The sequence below is a fragment of the Anabrus simplex genome, chromosome 1, assembly GCF_040414725.1.
Source record: "Anabrus simplex isolate iqAnaSimp1 chromosome 1, ASM4041472v1, whole genome shotgun sequence".
In the NCBI taxonomy this organism is placed as follows: Eukaryota; Metazoa; Arthropoda; class Insecta; order Orthoptera; family Tettigoniidae; genus Anabrus; species Anabrus simplex.
In genome coordinates, this window is record NC_090265.1 from 1,745,627,503 (window position 1) to 1,745,647,521 (window position 20,019).

The following is a 20,019-nucleotide window of genomic DNA, read 5'->3' on the forward strand; positions in this document are numbered from 1 at the left end:
AATGCAAGACGACCCTTGATTTTTCACAACAGATTCTGAGAAAAAACTGTCGTCTTGGATTCGGAGAAATACGGTATCACTCCACAGGCTTCTGTGGCAAACATTTCCGTTTTCTTCTTCAAACGGTGTCACCTAACCTAACTGTATATGTATCATGAAAACATACTTCAAACACACGTAGAGAAATGATAACCTCCTCGCTAAAATTTACATGGGAATAGCCATTCTGAAATTTAACTAGACGCAAGAAAATATAAACTATCCTCTGAAAAAGATGATTGACCGCATTTTGTGGCAAACATTTCAGTTTTTCTTATTTAAACAACGTAACCTAACCTAACTTAACCGTACTATATTTATCGTGAATACATACGTATTTCTAGCGCTAATAGAAAATACCCTTCTCGCTATAAATTTACATGATAATAGCCTTTCTGAAATTTAATAGATGCGAGAAAATAGAAACTAACCTCTGAAATCAGTGATGCATGCTGCCATATCTTAAGGTGTATTCCTTCCTTAATTGCAGTATTTAGTATCAAAATTAAGCAATTGTTTTCTCAGCCTTTATTTTTAATGAGTTAACAGCTGGTATCGGACACGTTATTTAAGCATTTATTACGCAAAAAGTTCTTTCATGTTGAATTTTCTTTACGGAACAGCAGTTGGTGGGTATTACTAATTGACTCCGATATCGCCTTCAAATGTAGGTGGGAGAACTCGCTAATGGAGGACATAGTGAGGAAACGATACTGAAGGTGATCAATTGCATGCAACATAATCACTGGGGTGCATAAATATCGGTAATGGAAAAAATCGCCCGTAATGACGGATGCGTCAGTGATAGGGCTCTCTCTGTAACCGAAGGATAATACACAGTTTAATATAGGAATTTTGAAGGGACCGGCAAAAATTGCCGTTACAGCGGGGCTCTCGTTATATGCCATACTAACTATAGCGGACTTCTACTGTACGTTGAAAGCTTATTTCAAGAATATCTAATTAAATTCTAACTTTAATTTAAAAGATTTAATTAGAATGCACAGTAGTTTTTTATATACAACTGAATTCTATTAATGCATGCATTGTTTTAACATTTAATTATTTTTGGAGTTGATAAAAAATTACACACCGAAGGGGCCTTTAAACAAGGTGAAACATGTACATTTATTTAAATAAATAATAAGTATGAAATAGTTTTGAGTGGTTATAAGAATATTTACTTCCATATAATAATAATACTGAACAAGCAAAAACAACATAGCAGAGAACAACTTACCAATGCGGATATGTTTGAACGGCTCGTACACGAGCCACTCATAAACCTCATCTGCAATGCACATCACGTTCCATTTGGAACACAACTCTGCAATAAGTTTCAGTTCTTCCAAGTTGAACACTTTTCCAATGGGATTATGAGGTGTGTTTAGGATTATGGCCTTAGTCTTAGCATTAAAAAGGCCCTTCAGCTCATCAGGATCCAGCACCCAGTCACTTGACATGATGGTTCCTGATGTTTTTTTCTGTGGATAGATATTATAAATTTTAAATAACAAACATTATTGATTTGCTTCAGGGGCTGGAGAAACCTCAAATCATCAGAATCGTGCACTGAAAGAGCCTTTCAGCAAGACAAAAAAGGAATGTATGAAAGCTTATACTTAACTAGGGTCCAGGTATGAAGTAGTCCAGTGTTAGTAAAAAGTATCTAGGACATAAAAACTGTGAAGATATACTGCTAATATTTAAAACAGAAGCTATCTTCACACTACCTTTAAAAAAAATTAATACAATCAAAGCTGAAAAATTTTGATCTTTGGTTTAAAACAATGACTTAATGTAACAAGAGGATGATATAATGTCCCCTTCAAATTTGGCCTACAATAAGCATTTATTGTATTTGCGTGAGTGAGATTTTATTTCATTAGCGCGAGCGATATTCTCCAGCCCTGCATAACGGGGACAGCTCCCACAGTTCAAAAACTGGTCTTATCGGCAGGGGAGAAATGTATTGATTTTTCTCTACGGAGTGATCAGCTGGCCACGTGACACACTGAGGGAGCTGGCCAAGGTCACCTCGACACGCGGCCTGCACATGTGGAATCTCAAGCCGAAGTACTTTCTACAAATGAACGCTAGACGTCGACCAATTACGGACAATTATAGTGCCACACCCCTTTCCCTGAATATGCATAAAAACCCGTGTTTCCAAAAGAAACACTCTCTACTGTTCTGCTCTCTCTGCTACTCTGCTGTTCTGTACTCTGCACTCTGCTGTTCGTCTCTCTGCTACATCGTTCTGCTGCAGACTTAGACGTGCTGCGAACTTCGACGTGATATCTGCTGTCTACTTCAAGATGGTTATTTCTTAAAGCAATTATCTGACAGTAAAACCAGCCACCCCTCGTTTATAGTTAGATCAACGAGCTCGGCAGATTTTCTTTACCACAAGTTACGTATTTTTCTAACATTAATTTCATCGGGTGTGTGTGTGGAGCATATTTTAAAACTGTTTGTTAGTTTCAGCCTCTACTCCACAAGAAGAAAGAAGAACATAGCCACGTGTTGGAACGAGTGTCTCAAGATGCAGTCATGTGTGAAGAGGAAGCCTGCCACAACTTTATTTGGAATACTGGTGCTACGATGACCTGCTAAAATGTAGGCAATCTTCGTCATGGGGAGATAGTGACCCCGGGCAGATAACTGACCACATGTTCCAGACCATCGGCGAATATCCAGTTCCATCATTCATTTAAGTACACTTTAATAATGTTTATCTGTTCATCTTTGTAGAAATAATGCTTTCTTATTCATTAGTGGTAATATTTCTTCTAGTCCTGCAGTAGATTTGAATATTTTCACTCTTCTTTCATATGGGAGATGGTCGTTTTGTCATTTGTGTGTGGATGATTATTGACCTCTATTAGTTTAGCTAGAACGTGTGTGTCTTCTACGATTATTCTAGCTGTCCCATTTGATAGTCTAGTGTATTTAAAAATCATTGTCCTCACCGATAATTAACAATTTGATTTTTGAAAATATAATTTTTGGAAGTCGTGTGGGACAGATTAACGGCATGTTGCGTTACGCCGGATTTCTGTGTAAGTTTCTTCATGTGTAATTTTAGGCGTGTTAGTGTCATCTGATATATTGTCAAACTCCAGTTTCTGCAAATTTTAGATCTCGCACATTTAATAATAATAATAATAATAATAATAATAATAATAATAATAATAATAATAATAATAATAATGGAATTTCATCTCGGGTTAAATAAATGAATAAGCGTCATGAGTTTAAATATTGCTTGATCTTGTGTGTCATGATGTTAATGTACGTGCTCAATTAGGATGAATATGGGCCTGGATTATGGCAGATTCTCGTCGGATCATTTATTATATTTCATTGACTTGAGGATGGATTATTTACTGTGTGTTTATGACTTGTGAATCCATTTATTGAGTCTTATTCTTGGAGAATACGTGTTGATGAACATAATTTCTTCAAGTGGAGCACGTGTTAATTGATAGACGTGGAGTTGAATAATAATAATAATAATGTTGTGACTCATGAACCATGAAGGCGAATGCTTATATTTGACCTGTTCTATGCGCATTTCTGTAATCGACAAATTTCTTCAGACATCAACCGCCGATATTATCATGATCAATGCTGTTAAATTCATCTTCTTTAATTAAGTGATTATCTAGACTTCATCACATTCCCGAGGGATGTAAAAGAATATTTTTCTTTGCCTGATACCGTCATCGAGAGATTTCTGATATTAAAACTAAAAATCAAAAATTAATATTCAAAGGCTAGAGTTCGTTGTAAATAGTGTAAATAATTCTCGTGTGCCTTAGTGTGAATGCTGTGTGTGTGTTTGATGTTATTTTGATGCATTGTAATATTTTCTTTGACCATGATTTTGACCAGACCACGTGTTCGTCACGTTGTGACCTGATAATCAGCGTCGTCGTTTGTGATGGCATAAATTTTTGAAATTCAAATCTTTAGTGGATTTTATTTGGTATTTAAGTAAAGTGAGATTCAATGTGTCACACGACAATGAATGAGGAAGGATCATTTCCGTGGACTTGGTTCACTATTTGATTTTGTAAGACTTACGATGTTAAATTTTTTTGAAGTGTCAGATACCAAAGAGTGACTTTACGTTTGTCAGACTTAATATTAAGAGGAAGATTAAGAGGAATAATTATTGTACAGGCACTGTAGTGCAAAATTTAAGTCTGACGGAGACATTTGAGTAATATTTTTGATAAGAATTTGGTTGAATTAATTTTTTCAATTTTATTGAGATTTTATTCAGCATATTAAAGAAGGAAGGATTTATTTGAGATATCTAATAATTCAATGTTCAAGATAAATAGGAATATGACAATTTTCACTTTCTTTTAATTTACAAAGAATAACATTATTGAGAGGAGGTCCTCCGACAAAGATTTTATTTTGTTATTATTTCATTAAGCCAGAAGTAGGCTAATTAAGGGCCGGTTCTACCATCTGCTGGTAAAGTGGCTGGCAGCTGCCCGGGAGGTAAACTACCTGGAGGTGTAAATCGGCTGGTACTTTGGCTTGCGTCCAACCACCTCCGTGCAAGCGCTAGGTAGCTACCCGGAGCTAGACACCGATATACGAGGTTGGCTAGACTGATTTTCAGCGATTTCTCGCTTTCGAGTGTGGTGCTATCTATCGTCAGATGCATGAAACCCATTTCGATTGTCTTATTTCCCTGTGCTTGCGTCTGCTGATTATCACCAAAAAGCCTAATAAGGGGAGTCTTAAGAGTTATGGACAATGATTCATGTCAAGCTTTCGTGATTTTAATCTATGATCTTCAATATCAATACCTAATTGGGATTAAAATCTCGAGATTACATTTTCTTACGCCAGTTATAACCTGTCATGCAAGGCAAGCTTTTTGAAAGGTATTCTCGTAGTAGACTGGTCAAGTCGCTCGCTCCGTAATAGAAGGTACGCAGGTTTTCATCGTATTTCTAATTTACATTTTAAAGTGTATTTTCGTTCCCTGTCGTTGTTCTTAACTCTCTTTTACGCGCTTCCATATACGTACACACACACATCTTCTTTACGGACTTATTGCCTTTGAGCATTCTATCTGCAGGCTTCTGTGAATTGATTAAGTATCTCCGCGATGCTCTATTTGCAACTAGTTCTGTGACCTCGTTTAGTTCCAGATGATTCCATTTATTGATAAAGCATTACATTTTAATTTTTAACTTTATGAAGATAAAGTTGGAAGGTACTGTAAATGTAAAGAACTAATCGGGATAAATATCCATTCATAGGAAGAGGAATTCGGGAATGGAATAGTTTCCAATTTCTTCGAAATAATTTACAAGCCTATGTAAACAACTAATAGGGAATCTGCTACCTGGGCGACAGTCCTATGTGCTATTAATCATAACATCACTTGCTATAAGTAGCATACATATAAAGCAATTTTCCTAATAGACATAATATTGTGATAAGAACGTATGAAAAGAGGCATACAGATTAGCACAACGCTAATAATGGAAATAAAAAAGATTCGTCATAATAAAGACTCGAATCTGCACACTTTGTATTACAAAGCGAACGTGTTAACCATTACGCTACGAAAACGCTTGGGTTAGGTAGGATACATACAATAATATATATCTCGTGTCCGAAAACTGAAAAAGTAGAAAATTAAAGCCCATTTGAAATGATTTCCAAATAGATTTTGATTTTACATCCTTTTAGAGTTTCTTTACGAAAGCTTGACGTATAAAATGTGTTCCCTGCGCTACCGATGTGAGAGGCTGGTGTGACCGTTGCAACTAAAGGGAAGCATTAATGTTCAAAATCCTGCAATACAATATCGATCACTGTTACAGTATACTGCTTTTTTCAGTATACTAAGCTAATTTGAGTTGCATATCACCAGAAATACAGCTAATAATGTTCAGCTCTCAGAACTTGCCCGGCAGGTAAAGTCTTATCGGGCCCTCGAAGTGGCCGAGAAATTACGCGCCGGGTAACGACGATTTATGCTGCCGATAGCGCTACCTGGGAGTGATCGGACGGAAACATCCTTTTACGCGGAGGGCAAATTACGCGCTACTTTACCAGTAGGTGGTAGAACCGGCCCTAAGTCCTGTATACTTACAGAAACGTTGTCAGCCGAGAATAATGGAGATTATGTGCAGTTAAGAGGAACTGGCAGAGAAGAAAAATTGAATATCTTATCAAGATTGTTAATAAAATTTGTTGTTGTTATATGTGCTAGTTATAATAAATGTCAGAACCTGTTGTTTTATATTCTTGTGTTATTGTCGCTAGTCCTTGTCTCTTTCCCTGCCTTCGAAAATAAGTAAAGCCAGACAACGAACGGTCCACCCTCGGGACTCTCGTTCTCCGGCTGAGCTACGCCCGGTAAGAAGGGGGCAATAAATACACCTTTTTTTCTACTTGTTTAATATCGCATAAACAACACAGCAACATAGCAAGAGAGGGATATGAAAGGGCTAGAAATGAGCAGCATTTGCCTGGTGTGAAAATGGGAAACCACAGAAAACCATCTTCAGGGCTGCCGATGGAGGGATTCGAACCCACTATCTCCCTAATGCAAGCTCACAGCTGCGTGACCCTAACCAACATAAATGCATAGAGAACTGTTAACAGTATTTTTCAGCCTGAATGTCTTCATTGTTGTATTTCTCTCCCAATCAATACTATCTATGTCTGACGAGAAGTCACGGCAGCTTGTAACGAGTAACAGTTACTACACTCCTAGCTACAAATATCAGTCGTAACAGACAGTGCGAGCTCTCCAAATCAATGCATATTCATGATCAAACTGTTTGTTATTCAGTATATACAATGAATGTGTAACTAAGGCGCAATTGCACTACCACTCTGAAACTAACCGACAGCGCCTCAATTCGCAAGAGTCACCGCGGAAGGAACAGATGTTTATTTTCAGGTCTTGAGAATTGAGATAGGTGCATGCGCGGCAGCCATGCTTACCCCTCGCATCTCTTACTCAGCATTCACGCGACTTCTCGTTTGTTGACCATAGTACTATACGCTCCGTGCGTATAGCAATGTTGCACGTTATAAATTTCATATTATAGCCCGTATTGTCAAAGTATCAACTTGTGAAAGTTTAGATTTTATAATTCCACCTTTACAATACATTAAATTATACTTATGAAACATGTTTCGTCCTCTCATAGGACATCTTCAGTCACAAATACAAATACATAACATTAAAAATAAGGCAAGGACACATTAAAATAAGTAAATGCAAAGTCTTTGTATACTGCGACGCGGCGTGATAGCGTCTTGTCAATCTCCAATGTTAAAATCACATTTTAACGGCATTTTATTCTTCAGTTCATTCATATTTTCTTTTTAGGCCCCTATTGTCAACACACAATCAGGTTCAACTTGCATCAGTATAACTCCACCTCCTAATCAAGAAATCTATTACAATGTGGCATCACCAGAACACTGTTTTATGTACAATATGCACATAATTTTATTTGCGTAGCCACTTACGGAGTTTTATAATTGACAATTGGTCTTTTGTAAATTTAATACATGACCACTTTCTGCAAGCTTGGAATAATTTGGTCGATTCTTGTTGCATAACACACTCTGAAATCCCACTGTTATTATTTAAATCGGCCACGGCAACACGCAGTGAGAAGACAGCAGATATGTGCGCGATGATCGCATTAACTTACAATGTTCGCCACTAATAGCGCAACGGTGCATTTCTCCCACCAGCGCATGGAGCCTATAGTAGACAACAAGCAGTTACTTGTATAAGAATTGATGAAAAATGTGTACTCTAGTTCAATATTAATAACAACTGAAGTGAAGTAATATAAGTACAGACTACACTACAATACTTTCAGAAAGAGTTTTGAAACAGACATGAATATAGACTCCAATGTTTACAATGAGGAAATCAACAGGATTAGGCCATATGCCAAAATCGGGCTTCACCCTCTCCCTATCTCATTATCATCCTCATATCACATCCAGACCTGCAGGTCACTCACTGGTGTCAAATAGAAAGACCTGCACTAAGCGAGCCGAACATGTCCTCGGACACTCCTGGCATTAACACATTCACGCCCATCATCTGAGCTGGCTATTTAAAGAGCTGGCCCAGCTATTTCAGCTGTTAGTGGCAGAGCAAACAACAACAAATTCTTTTCACAATAAGTTCTAAACTAAACAAGATATGGAAACAAAATTTTCCATATAACTTAATGAAGTCCTCTAGTATCTCTGTAGGGTGTGGTAGCTAATGTCACACTTACCTGGGTGAATGGGAACACCACACTTTCCACAAAAATAGTTTGTTTCACTAATAATTTTATTTTTGAAGCACACTTTGCACCTTCTTGAAGGGAACTTGACTTTATTTGATGGTGGAAACTTGAAGAGAATATGCTCTTTTCTCTTCCCATCTAACCCAAATGGTGGATCCTTGGCCGGTGCCCTTTTTGGAGGCAAAACGTTGACTTGGAGCTGATGAAGTAGATGGAGCTGAGATGTCGGAGAGAGGTGACTGTACTTGTATGTCAGGTTCACTTTTTTCCTGGAGCAAGTTCCTAACTACTGTCTGCATGGAATTCAGAAATGCTTTTGATTTTTGAGGATTTGAGTTCTGGAAGAGCCGAAATGTGTTAAAAAGTGAGCAGTACAGTAAATTTAAAAAAAACCTTTTTTTGGCCACTTTATAGTTTTCCTCATGAAAGGATAGAGCGCCAAGTACTGGTCTGCAGTATCAACACCATGCATGTGTTGATTATAGTCGGTCACAGACTCTGGTTTCATTTGTATTTTTCCAGATTTCTTTGTTTCGACCATTTCTGCCGAATGGATGGTAGTTACCATGGTAATAATCTTTTTGTCCCTCCAAGAAACAAGCAATACATCCTCGTCCCTCCTGAAAGTCATTTCCTCCCGTTTGAGAATTGCCTAGTGTTCCTTTAGATCTTTTGGTACACCCCTACTTGACCGTATTGTTCCACATAAGGCAGTGTTCTGTTCCCGTAATTGTTTCGCGAGTCCAACGCTATTGTAATAATTGTCCATATAGACTGTATACCCCTGGTTAAGATAATTTTCAAGCAGCTGAAAAACTGTGCTTTGTAAATTCGCACCACTTGCATCATTTATCATGAGTTTACAGATGTACCCCGTGTTAGACTCGCAAACCATCCTCACTAAAATGCCATATTTTATTATTTTACCGGGGTTGTATACGCGGAATCTTAGGCGCCCTCTCCACGGTAGCATTCCCTCGTCCAGAGCAATTTTCTGTTTGGGGTATAAAGCTCTGTAAATCTGTCCGAAAGTTTCTGTAAAATGGGTCTGATTTTATACAATCTGTCAGTGCTGTGTTCGTATTCGCTGCTGTCACTAAAGTGGAGAAATGAGAGGATACTTTCGAAGCAATTTCGTGACATTGTCTTTGAGAAAATAGGACTGGAGAAAATTGGATCTTCTGTCCAGTACATTCTGAGACATGGTTTACTAATTATGCCGGTAGTGAGCATCAAACCCAGGAACTGTCTCATTTCTGAAACAGTCACCAGACTCCACGTTTCAGCAAGAGAGTGTTTAGAGAAGGGGCGCGGCGCAGCACTGATTACATGACTCGCATACAGATTTGTTTGCTCGCATAGGTATTCGAGAAATTCAGCTGTGAGAAATAGATATACAAATGACACCTCGTTAGTGTTTTCTGTTTCAATATTTATACCTGGTTTAGCAGTAAATGAGATCGCAGGGGGGCGATATAAAGGCGCACATTCAGGTACCGGTACTGTGTTTTCTGTCACGTGTCCAGGAGAATCGTCTCCACTGTCATCACTGTCACTTTCAATTTCACTTAGTTCAGGAATCAGTTCATCACCCGAGTCTTCATTGAAAAGGATGTCGGCAATTTCGTCAACACTTACATTGTCCCTACACGCCATGGTTGCACTTCAGAACGCGACTATACACACGCTTGTGCAATCACAAACCAACTACGCAGCCAGTTGGGCCAGTGCTAGGCTACCTTCAGAAACAAAACGAAAACAAGTGCACTGGGAGGGAAAATTGCCGTGGCCATGTGGTTTCTGGTGAGTAGAAGCATTCAAAAGGGTATTACCTTCATCTCTCTCGCACATATTTGTGACCAAGATAGATCCCAGCTGCGGAGGAACGGCTCCAATTCAAGGTTGCGCTTATCCGGGCTAACTCGGATACGGTCCACAGCATGATCACGCGCTATAGGCAATAACTCGGATACAGGCGTGAATGTGTTAAAAGTCATACACAAAATAATAAGCAAATAACATTAAAGATGAAAATATAACAACAAAAGAATACATACTGGTTTTAGAGGAATGAAGCGTGGAACTCCATGGGCAGCTCGAACCATTGCTTCATAACAGTCAAAAAATGGTTCAATAATAATGATCTCATCTCCTGGCTTTGTGTGCCCCACAATTGTACTGAATAACGCTTCATATGCTCCTGCTGTGACCAGTACTTCTGTCTGAGGATTTATCTGGCGGTTGAGCAGTTTAGAATACAGTTTACCCAGGGCATTGACAAGTGGTGGGTGGCCCTGTAACCATTACAGATATCAACAGTTAATTTGCAGTGAATATTGTAATATAGCTACATGACACATGCAGAAATACAGATACACAAAGAAAAAAAAAAGTACAGGATGATCTATTAAAATCCTTACCATTTTAGTGTTTTATAGCTTAAGAGTAACTGTGGATGAACTAATTTTGAATAAATACATTTATAAACTATCTGGAAAAGAAAACATATGGTAACAAAATTATACATGAAAAAGAAACAACTTGATTAAAATAGAATGACATTTTGTTATTGAAAGAATATCATCAGATTCTATCAAATCACACTCAAATATGTATAGAAAAAAATGTAAAGACATTTGAGTGCATTTCTACTTCAAACCTTAAAAAATTGAATTTTCAAACTTATCTTAATTAAATCTTCATTGCTTTCCACTCCAGCATAGAATTTCCAAAATTCTTTTTAAGGATTTAAATCCAAATAAACATAAATGTTTATACATTTCTTAATATATTTGAGTGTAATTCAATAGAATCTGATTACATTCTTTCAGGAACGAAACATGTTGTTCTATTTTAATTAAGTTATTCCTTTATCAGATATAATTTTATTACCATATGCTTTCTCTTTCAGATAGGAAGAAGTCTGGAGAGGTTAGGTCAGGTGATCTGAGGGAGCCCACAGATTTTCTCAAGTGAGACAGTCAATGAAGAAGCCAGTTACAAGGTTCACAAACTCATTAAATATATGACATGTTGCACCATCTTGTTGAAAGAAGCAATCTGTCAGGTCAATGGTGTCCAACTGTTCCACAAATTAACTGAAGATGCATCCATTTTTGTCAAAGAAATATGGTCAACAATTCTGAAAACAGACACTGCACAAAATCATGCTGCCAAACGGAGTACTGCATGTTTGTGACATGACTGTAAAACTATAGAGACTGTGAATTAACCACTACAGAAGTTAACTTGGACAAAGCCAATGGATGGCAGTTGTGTTCTTAAAAACAGGATTGTGAGTCTTAACAATGAAGGTGTAAAAGGATAAAAAAATTAAGTTGAGACAGGTTTGTAACAGCAGATGAGGACCAAATAAGGGAACAAAACACAATAATGGGGAGAACATAGGAGACAAAGAATAATTTTAAGGCGTTAATATCATTAATTTTGGTGAACCTGTAAAGAATGCCTAAGCTACGCATAGCTCGGGATTTTATTGAGGTCTCTTATCTGAGAAGCCAATTGCAGTGTATTTCCCTGGATGGTATAGGCAGTGTTCATTCCTTGCTTCAGCGATGAAAAAGATATTGTGTTACACTTCTTAATATTGGGGGAAAGATTCCCTTTCTTGAACTAGTCCCAGTCACTATACGAATTGACAAATGTCTGTAATTCATTACAAACATCAGGAGTAGACACTTGCCTCAGAATATATACATTTTTTTTTTACAAGCTGCTTTACATCGCACCAACACAGATGGGTCTTAAGGCGACGATAGGATAGGAAAGCGCTAGGAGTGGGAAGGAAGCGGCCGTGGCCATAATTAAGGTACAGCTCCAGCATTTGCCTGGTGTGAAAATGGGGAAACCACGAAAAACCATCTTCAGGGTTGCCGACAGTGGGGTTCAAACCCACTATCTCCAGGATGCAAGCTCAAAGCTGCATGCCCCTAACCACACGGACAACTCCTTAGGATTTTCAGATTGTCAGTGTATAAGAGGAGGGAACACTGACTGTTTTTGGGTGCAAAGAATTATGTCATTGATATAGAGAACAAAGAGTAAGGGTCCAAGGATACTGCCCTGAGATACACCTGATAACAAAGATAACCATGATGAGGCAGATTCAGAAAGTACTGGTACAACTCTTTGTTTACTGTTTCAAGTTTACACTAATTTCCAGAGGGAAATCATAACTCATTAAGGTTTATATGGATCACCCTTTAGCACAGAACCCCTATCTCCTTGTTGTTATACTGTACATACAAACGTGTGCAAAATTATCATCATTTATCACTGGCAGGATGACAAAAGAAAAAGAAAAAAATGAAAAGGTAGGGTATTATATGATAAAAATCACTTACAAATCCACGGGTATACTGGTTCAGAAGAACATTATCACCAGTGGTCACTTTGGACAGAGCTTCAGTTACATAACTTGGAGGTGCATAGTCAGGAAATCCTTGCCCAAGATTCAAAGGTTTGTGTTCTAAAGCCAACTGAATGTACTCCACCCTGAAACCATTTGGAAGACTTGTTACTTTTGATTACAGAATAAAAAAATATAAGAAACATACACACGACAAGTTAACACAATGAACAAAATTGATACTACATTAACATAAAAAGTTCTTCAAATCTCTCAAGGATGTGAGAACTCGTAGTCAAGATTATCTCAGCATGCTGGATCCGTTTTCTTGCTGTCTATGTCAGCAATCTGCAGTTGCAAGCGTTCTGTAATGTCACCATTTACACCCTACTATAGCACTGTGTAAGGAACCATTTCAAATGAATTCATCATTATCAGATAGGAGTGAAAGAAGTTTTGAAATCTAGCCCACCATAAAGAAAACACTGTAATATAACGATCCACATCACCATTTCCTCCATGATATTCTTCAACATTAGCAGAACCTATTTCATGTTCTATAAACTCACTTGACTATACTGAACAAATTAATGCTCAATGAATATCAGTAATGATGGTTATTACTATTATTCTTGTTTCATTATGCCCATTCATAGAGCACGTTGGAACTTGTTCATTGGCTTGATGACTTTCGCCTTCCTATTCTTCCAAAATCTCTTCATGAACTCACTGTGTTGTGCCTTTCATTCTTCTGACCACTTTGCACCAGTCCTGCTACTAGTTTTGACCACAAATGTGTGTTTATTTACTGAGGTCCTGAAGACTTGGCGATTTTTCATGATGTCTTGCCCGATTTTTTTTTTTTTTTTTTTTTTTGCTAGGGGCTTTACGTTGCACCAACACAGATAGGTCTTATGGTGACGATTGCCCGATGTTCAATTCATTCAGGTCTCCTCTTGTTTCCTCCTGCCAATTTATTCTCCTGTTTTGGGAATTTATTACATTGAATAACCTTTTTGTGAGGTTATTTCAAACGTCTCCTCCGTACAGTATTGATGAAACTATCTGTGTAACTAGAGGTCTGCAGTTCGCCTTTTGACCCAAATTAGATTTTTTTGTACGGGGCCAAAAAATTTTCTAAGAATTCAATGTTCTTGTTTTTCAATATATGCAATTTTAAAATGACCTCCTAAAGTTAAGGTTGTTGATGCATATAGAGAGTAGAATAACTGTTTTGTAATGTTTCAATTTATTATTATTATTATTATTATTATTATTATTATTATTATTACTATTATTATTATTATTGTACCGGGCGGTACACCTCCACGCCGCTAATTTAAAATGTGCGCCAATTGAAACTCCTCTGCTGGAGGAAGTCTGAACCTTATTGATGGTATTAATTTTCAAGGTTCTCAGAAGATGTCACAACGTGGAAAATTTGGAGTTTTTGAACTGTGTCATTTTCGACGTATTTTTGTTTTGCTTGTAGTAAGAAGTGTGAACTTTCTCTTCTAGAGGACACTACTGAAGATCAACAATAGTGCACCCTAGTGCGGAGTGAAAGAACTGGTTTTTTTGGAGAAATTTTTATTTCAAAAGTTTGTTTTTTGTTAAATTTCTTTCTGTCATTAGTTAAGTTGGCAATATTAACCCTTTCTTTCCCCTTGTTTTAAATCTAGCCAATCCCGAATTTCTTAACTTAATTTTCCACCAATAATGTGTTTCTTCTTCATCTTGTGTAGGGGTTTCTCTTTTTTCTCCAATAAAGTGATTGTGGGCGGGTGTTCTCATTCCCCTAACGCCTAGAACCTTCCGCGAGAGTATATAAACTGCTGATTTTTGGGTCTCTGCGCCACTTCTGTTCCATCTTTCTGTGTGTAAAGTACATAGCAGGGGGCGGGAAGCGCCTCTTTCTCCGGCAGCGGTCAACAACCAGGTAATGGCCGATTAATTACTTCTTTTCTTGCTTGCTCAGCAGTTTAACTCTCGGGGCGGGTCCGAAGTTTTTCCATTATGTAACCTTCTTTAAAATGTAAAGAAACTTGTATCTATTCTATCTTTCAAACTACATATTGGGATAGAGAGTGCTTAACCCTCTCGAGCTCCCACTCACATTGTTTTGAGGTGAACTTATTTTTCTCAACCTATTCTTCCATAACATTATGTAAATTTGTTTCTTTTCGAAAGTCACCTCCGTAGTATGGGATTAGCCCTTGCATCAGTGGCCTAGAGCCAAATTAGGTTTTGAAACAAATACATTAGGAGTGCAGATCGCCTCCTCTCAAATTGTTATTTTAGAGGTCATGTAATTACCCCCCTTTTTTTTTATCTAATAGACCTCAGTAGGTTGGGTAGTTTACCCCTGTGTCTATGTCCAGAGAGGACAACTTGAAGGTGGAGTTTGGTGTGGCCTTTGATAGGCTTAAAGTTGAGAGCGAGTGGCTCTTTTTCTAAAACTGAGTGTTGTATGCCTCGAGGAGGCTTTGCTGTGTAATTTGGAGCAAGTGCTCCAGGGTTTGATTGGGGTCTTCTGCCCCGTTGTTGAAATTGGTATATCGTAATGTTGAGCTAGTTGCTCAAGAATTGTGTTTTCAGGGCTCGAAGCCCAAATCCTGCAAATACTGTAATTGTACTTTGTTGCCTTGTTACACCGTACCTGCTATTCTTGTTATTTCTTTATTTTAAAAAGAAAATATAACCTTGTTAAATTTTACATTAACTTTGATTCCGTAGTTTGAGACCCGTTCACGCCCGCACCTTCTTTCACCTCTACCTACCACTAAAACACGGTAACAAGTGGTAGCAGAGCGTGGTTGAATGGGTCTCATTTTAGCCCCTTTTGACGGCTAAACATTGTTTTGATCCGAACTCTAACAATTTTCTCAGTTGCTGGAATTTTTTTTTTGATTTTTTCAAAATTGTTCTGTCATCATGCCCGGCCCTCGCGATGTTCTCCATCTTAACTACTTGTGCAAAGAGGAGTTGATCTATGAGTTGACTATCAGAAATGTGCAATCTGGAGGCACGGTTGCAGTAGACACCAATAAGCTTAGAGAGTCCCTTGATTTGCCCATTTCCATCCCCACCTTGGGAGAGAAAGAAATTGATGACTCTCTTTCCACGATCGTCGAGAATATTACTGGGCTAGCCTCTGTAGTTAGTTTTTTTGATGAAAATGATCCTTCTCCTAATCAAATTAAGCGTGTGCAAGCCAGGCTGTTTCATTTTTCAAATAGAGTTAACGATCTGTTGTCTCTAAAGTTGAATGACGTTCAGAAGAAGGAAGCTAGTACGCTGCTTGAAAATATTTCTGAGTTATCTAGCAAGGTCACTCAATTGTTAACTGGCGAAATTCCTCCCAAAAGCGTCCAACCCACCACAGTGAATGTAGGTAGTGAGGAAGAGCCTCCTAAGGGAGAAGTCAATAGAATAACTGTTGCTGCTCAAACTATCTCTGCCCCATTGGACAACGAGTCTGAACGCCGCACATCGTTGAATAATGTACGTGCTGAATTAACTTCTTTGCCATTGAAACCTTTACCTACTATGTCACCCGGGTTCAGCAGCTTGCCTCATCCATTGGCAATGTTGCTCAGAGGTATATCGAAGTTTTCCGTTAATACCACCAGTGATGTAATTTCATTTTTAAGATTTCTAGTTGAATTTCAGGATCATGCCCTTGTGTTTTCTCTTTCTCCATGTCAAATTTTGCAAATCATCTATCCTTATGCAATTGGTATTCTCTCCGACAAAATAGTAAGAGCCATAGCTGAACAGTCATCTATTGAAGATTTTCACGCACACTTGCTTGCAAATTTTATTCCTGCTCGCGCGAGGTCATCTCTGATTCAGAAGTACTATTATCGTGTACAGCGCTTGGATGAAAACTTGGCTGATTTCATACAGGACATTAAGTTTTATACTAGGGTGTTTGCTCTTCACTTCCCTGAGGATCAGATTGTACAAGCCATTGTAGAAGGCATTTCACCACCCTATAGGTCATATTTGTGTTTCGCGGCGTGCCCGCAAACCTTCTCCGAACTTGAAGCGTTGGCCGTCTCAGCGGAAGGAGTGAGATACGCCGATTCCTTGCGTGTCGCGAAAGAACCCCCGCCTTCTTTTAGTAATACTCGGCCTCCACCTCGCCGATCAGTCACACCCCGTAAATGTTATGCTTGCGGGTCGCCTGACCATCTTCGCAATAAGTGTCCACTGATCAAGTCGAGTGGGACAAGAAATGGAGCTGGTTCATCACAAGGCTGTTTTAAATGTGGGGCTTTCTCACATATCGCCAAAAATTGCCCAAATTCAAATAGCACCCCCTCCTGCTCAACTTCTGGTGCAACTTCCAACAAGAATCAAAAGTGACTAGTGGTTCCGGCTGAGTCGACTAATTCTGCTTCCCAAGGCTCAGCCCCTGGCAAAAAGGTCGTGAATTCAGGGAACGTTCAATTTGCAAATCCTTCTTTTGAATGCCCCAAAGAATGTCTTAGGATTGCGGCGGATACCCCCGCACCTGTCCCTTTTCTTAAGATTGAGTTAAATAACGAGCCTGTAACCGCTCTATTAGATTCAGGCAGTGTTTGTTCAATTATTTCGGACCAATGGTATTCTAAATTGAAATCGGTTTGTAAACTACCGGACTATGACTCCTCTCCTGTTCAATATGTTTCGGCTAATTCATCCCCATTAGAAATTCTAGGTTCTTTGCAGGTCAAAATTCGTATTTTTAAATTTACATGGAAAACCAAACTGTTTGTGGCTAAGCACTTGTCTTGCCCCACCATACTGGGTGCGGACTTTATTTCTCACACTGGTCTTGTGCTCGATCTTCAGAGTAAGTCGTGCACATTCAAGTTTGCGTCCAATTGTAAAATTCCCTTATTGAAATGTAATTCAGTATCATGTTCATCTATTGCGCCTACCCAGGATGAGATGTTGTTAGACCTTAGACATCTACCTGAGGAGCAGGCTGATAGTATTTGGAAATTGTGTCAGTCGTTTCCCGAGGTGTTCTCTGATACTCTTGGTGTTACTGACCTTATCGAATACAAAATTGAGGTCACGGATTCGATTCCTGTTCGTTTTCCACCATATAGGCTATCTCCACCTAAAATGAAGGCTCTGAAAGAAATCATCGATCAAATGTTGAAGGATGGTATTATTAGGCCCTCTAAATCAGCGTATTCTTCGCCTATTTTTCTAGTCCCTAAACCCCAAGGAGGCTTCAGGCCTGTCATTGATTATAGGGCTCTCAATCGGAAGGTGGTGTTGCAATCTGTGCCCCTTCCCGACCTTCATTCTTGTTTTTCATGGTTTCGTAAGGCCAAGTTCTTTACTATATTGGACTTGAATCAGGCCTATAATCAAATTCCCCTTGCCGAAGAGTCTAAACATCTTACAGCGTTTGCCACGGACTGGAACTTATACGAATACAACCGCGTGCCTTTCGGGCTCCCCACGGGAGCAGCTGTACTCACTAGGCTACTAGATAGGGTCTTCTCCGACATCAAATTTGAGTACTTATATCACTACTTGGATGATCTCGTCGTATTTTCAGAGACTTTTGAAGAACATCTAGATCATCTGCGAGAAGTTCTCGATCGCCTTCGTAAGGCTGGGTTAACTGTCAAGTTGTCCAAGGTTGCCTTTGCTAAGCCCTCTATGTCATTCCTAGGGCATATTGTGTCACCTGATGGTGTAGCAGTCGATCATTCTAGAACACAGGCCATCCGTGATTTTAAACCTCCCAAGGACATTAAAGGTATCGCCAGGTTCATAGGTATGGTGAATTTCTTCAGGAAGTTTATTCCTAACTTCGCTAATAGAGTGGCGCCCTTGAACCTTCTTCGTAGGAAAGGCATCAAATTCGAGTGGGGACCTTCTCAACAAGCCGCTTTTGAAGATCTTAAATTAGCTCTCTGTAATGCCCCTGTACTTGCTATGCCTGATTTCTCGAAGAAATTCATCGTCCAAACCGACGCGTCGTCGTCAGCAGTAGCGGCAGTCCTTCTTCAAGAGACTGAACTAGGGAGGCGACCCATCGCCTATGCATCTAGGACTCTATCGGCTCAAGAAGCCAAGTATTCCATCTATGAGCTCGAAGGTTTGGCAGTCTTATTCGCCTTAGAAAAGTTCCGTCTCTATCTGGAACACGTCAAATTCGACCTGGAGACAGATAATCAAGCCTTAAGCTGGGTCTTAGGTAGGCCGCGTCGTACTGGTCGTATAGCCCGTTGGGCCATCCGTATTTCTGCCTTCCAATTCGATGTCAGGCATATCAGAGGTACCGAAAATGTTGTTGCTGATGGACTCAGCCGTATGTTTTCCAACGACGTCGAGACCCACGAACCGGCCAACAGTTCATCACCTCCCGAGTCCATACTATCTGGTGTTAATGCCATCTTAACAGATGCTCCCATGCTCTTTAGGGATATCGAGAAATACCAACGTGAAGATCCGACGCTGGCTCCGATAATGGAAACCCTTTCTTCTGGGGAACATGTTGTCCCTTATGTTCTGAGGAATGGTGTTCTATGTTGCCCTTCGAGGCATGATAAGATGATGAAAGTTGTCATTCCAGCTGTTCTTGTGCCTATGATCTTCAAATACTATCATGAGACCCCATTAGGGGGGCATCTTGGAATCTTTAAAACTCGTGAGAAGATTCGTGAAATGTTCATTTGGAAAGGTATGGACGGTGAAATCCGTGAACTTGTAAAAGCTTGTAAACCTTGTATGCTCAGTAAACCCACCATGTCCACCAAGGTAGGCCTTTTGTCTTCGCATCAAGCGTCGCGCCCCATGGAACGCCTGTATATTGATTATGTAGGACCCTTCCCCCAGTCAAAGGGAAACGCCAACAAGTTCATCTTTGTATGTGTAGATGGTTTTACAAGATTTTCCTGGTTATTACCGACTAAGCTGGCTACCGCTCAGTAGTGTTGGCTACTGAATGCATGATTCGAAGCAGTGTATCGATTCATTCAAGTGTCCGAGTGAATCGATTCACAGGAAAGGCGAGCTCACGGCACACGATTCAGCTTACTCCCAGCGGACAGTGCTGAGTGGCGCACTCACTGGACGTTGACGGGGAGCCGAGCTTCCGCTGCAGCGAGACAGTGTATCATGGCACATCGAAAGAATCGTGAACGAGCGCGGCTCAGTGAGACACATGATACACACGGCTCCTTCGGCTCACTGGACACGCGGAGAGCCGAGCTTCCGCTGCAGCGAGGCATACAGTGAATCATGGCACATCGAAAGAATCGTGAACGAGCGTGGCTCAGTGAGACA

At 39.4% G+C, this 20,019-nt stretch overlaps 1 protein-coding gene across 2 annotated transcripts in view; it reads right to left on the reverse strand.

Annotated features, from left to right (window-relative positions):
• Kyat (Kynurenine aminotransferase) overlaps positions 1 to 20,019 on the reverse strand; it is a 157,461-nt gene that overhangs the window by 99,849 nt on the left and 37,593 nt on the right. For both annotated transcript variants that reach the window (XM_067138480.2, XM_067138481.2), the window contains exons 3-5: positions 12,716 to 12,866; positions 10,409 to 10,645; positions 1,280 to 1,523 (exon numbers count right to left, since the gene is read on the reverse strand). In XM_067138480.2, coding sequence (XP_066994581.1) covers positions 1,280 to 1,523; positions 10,409 to 10,645; positions 12,716 to 12,866 — 632 coding nt within the window. The remainder of the gene's footprint in view (positions 1 to 1,279; positions 1,524 to 10,408; positions 10,646 to 12,715; positions 12,867 to 20,019) is intronic.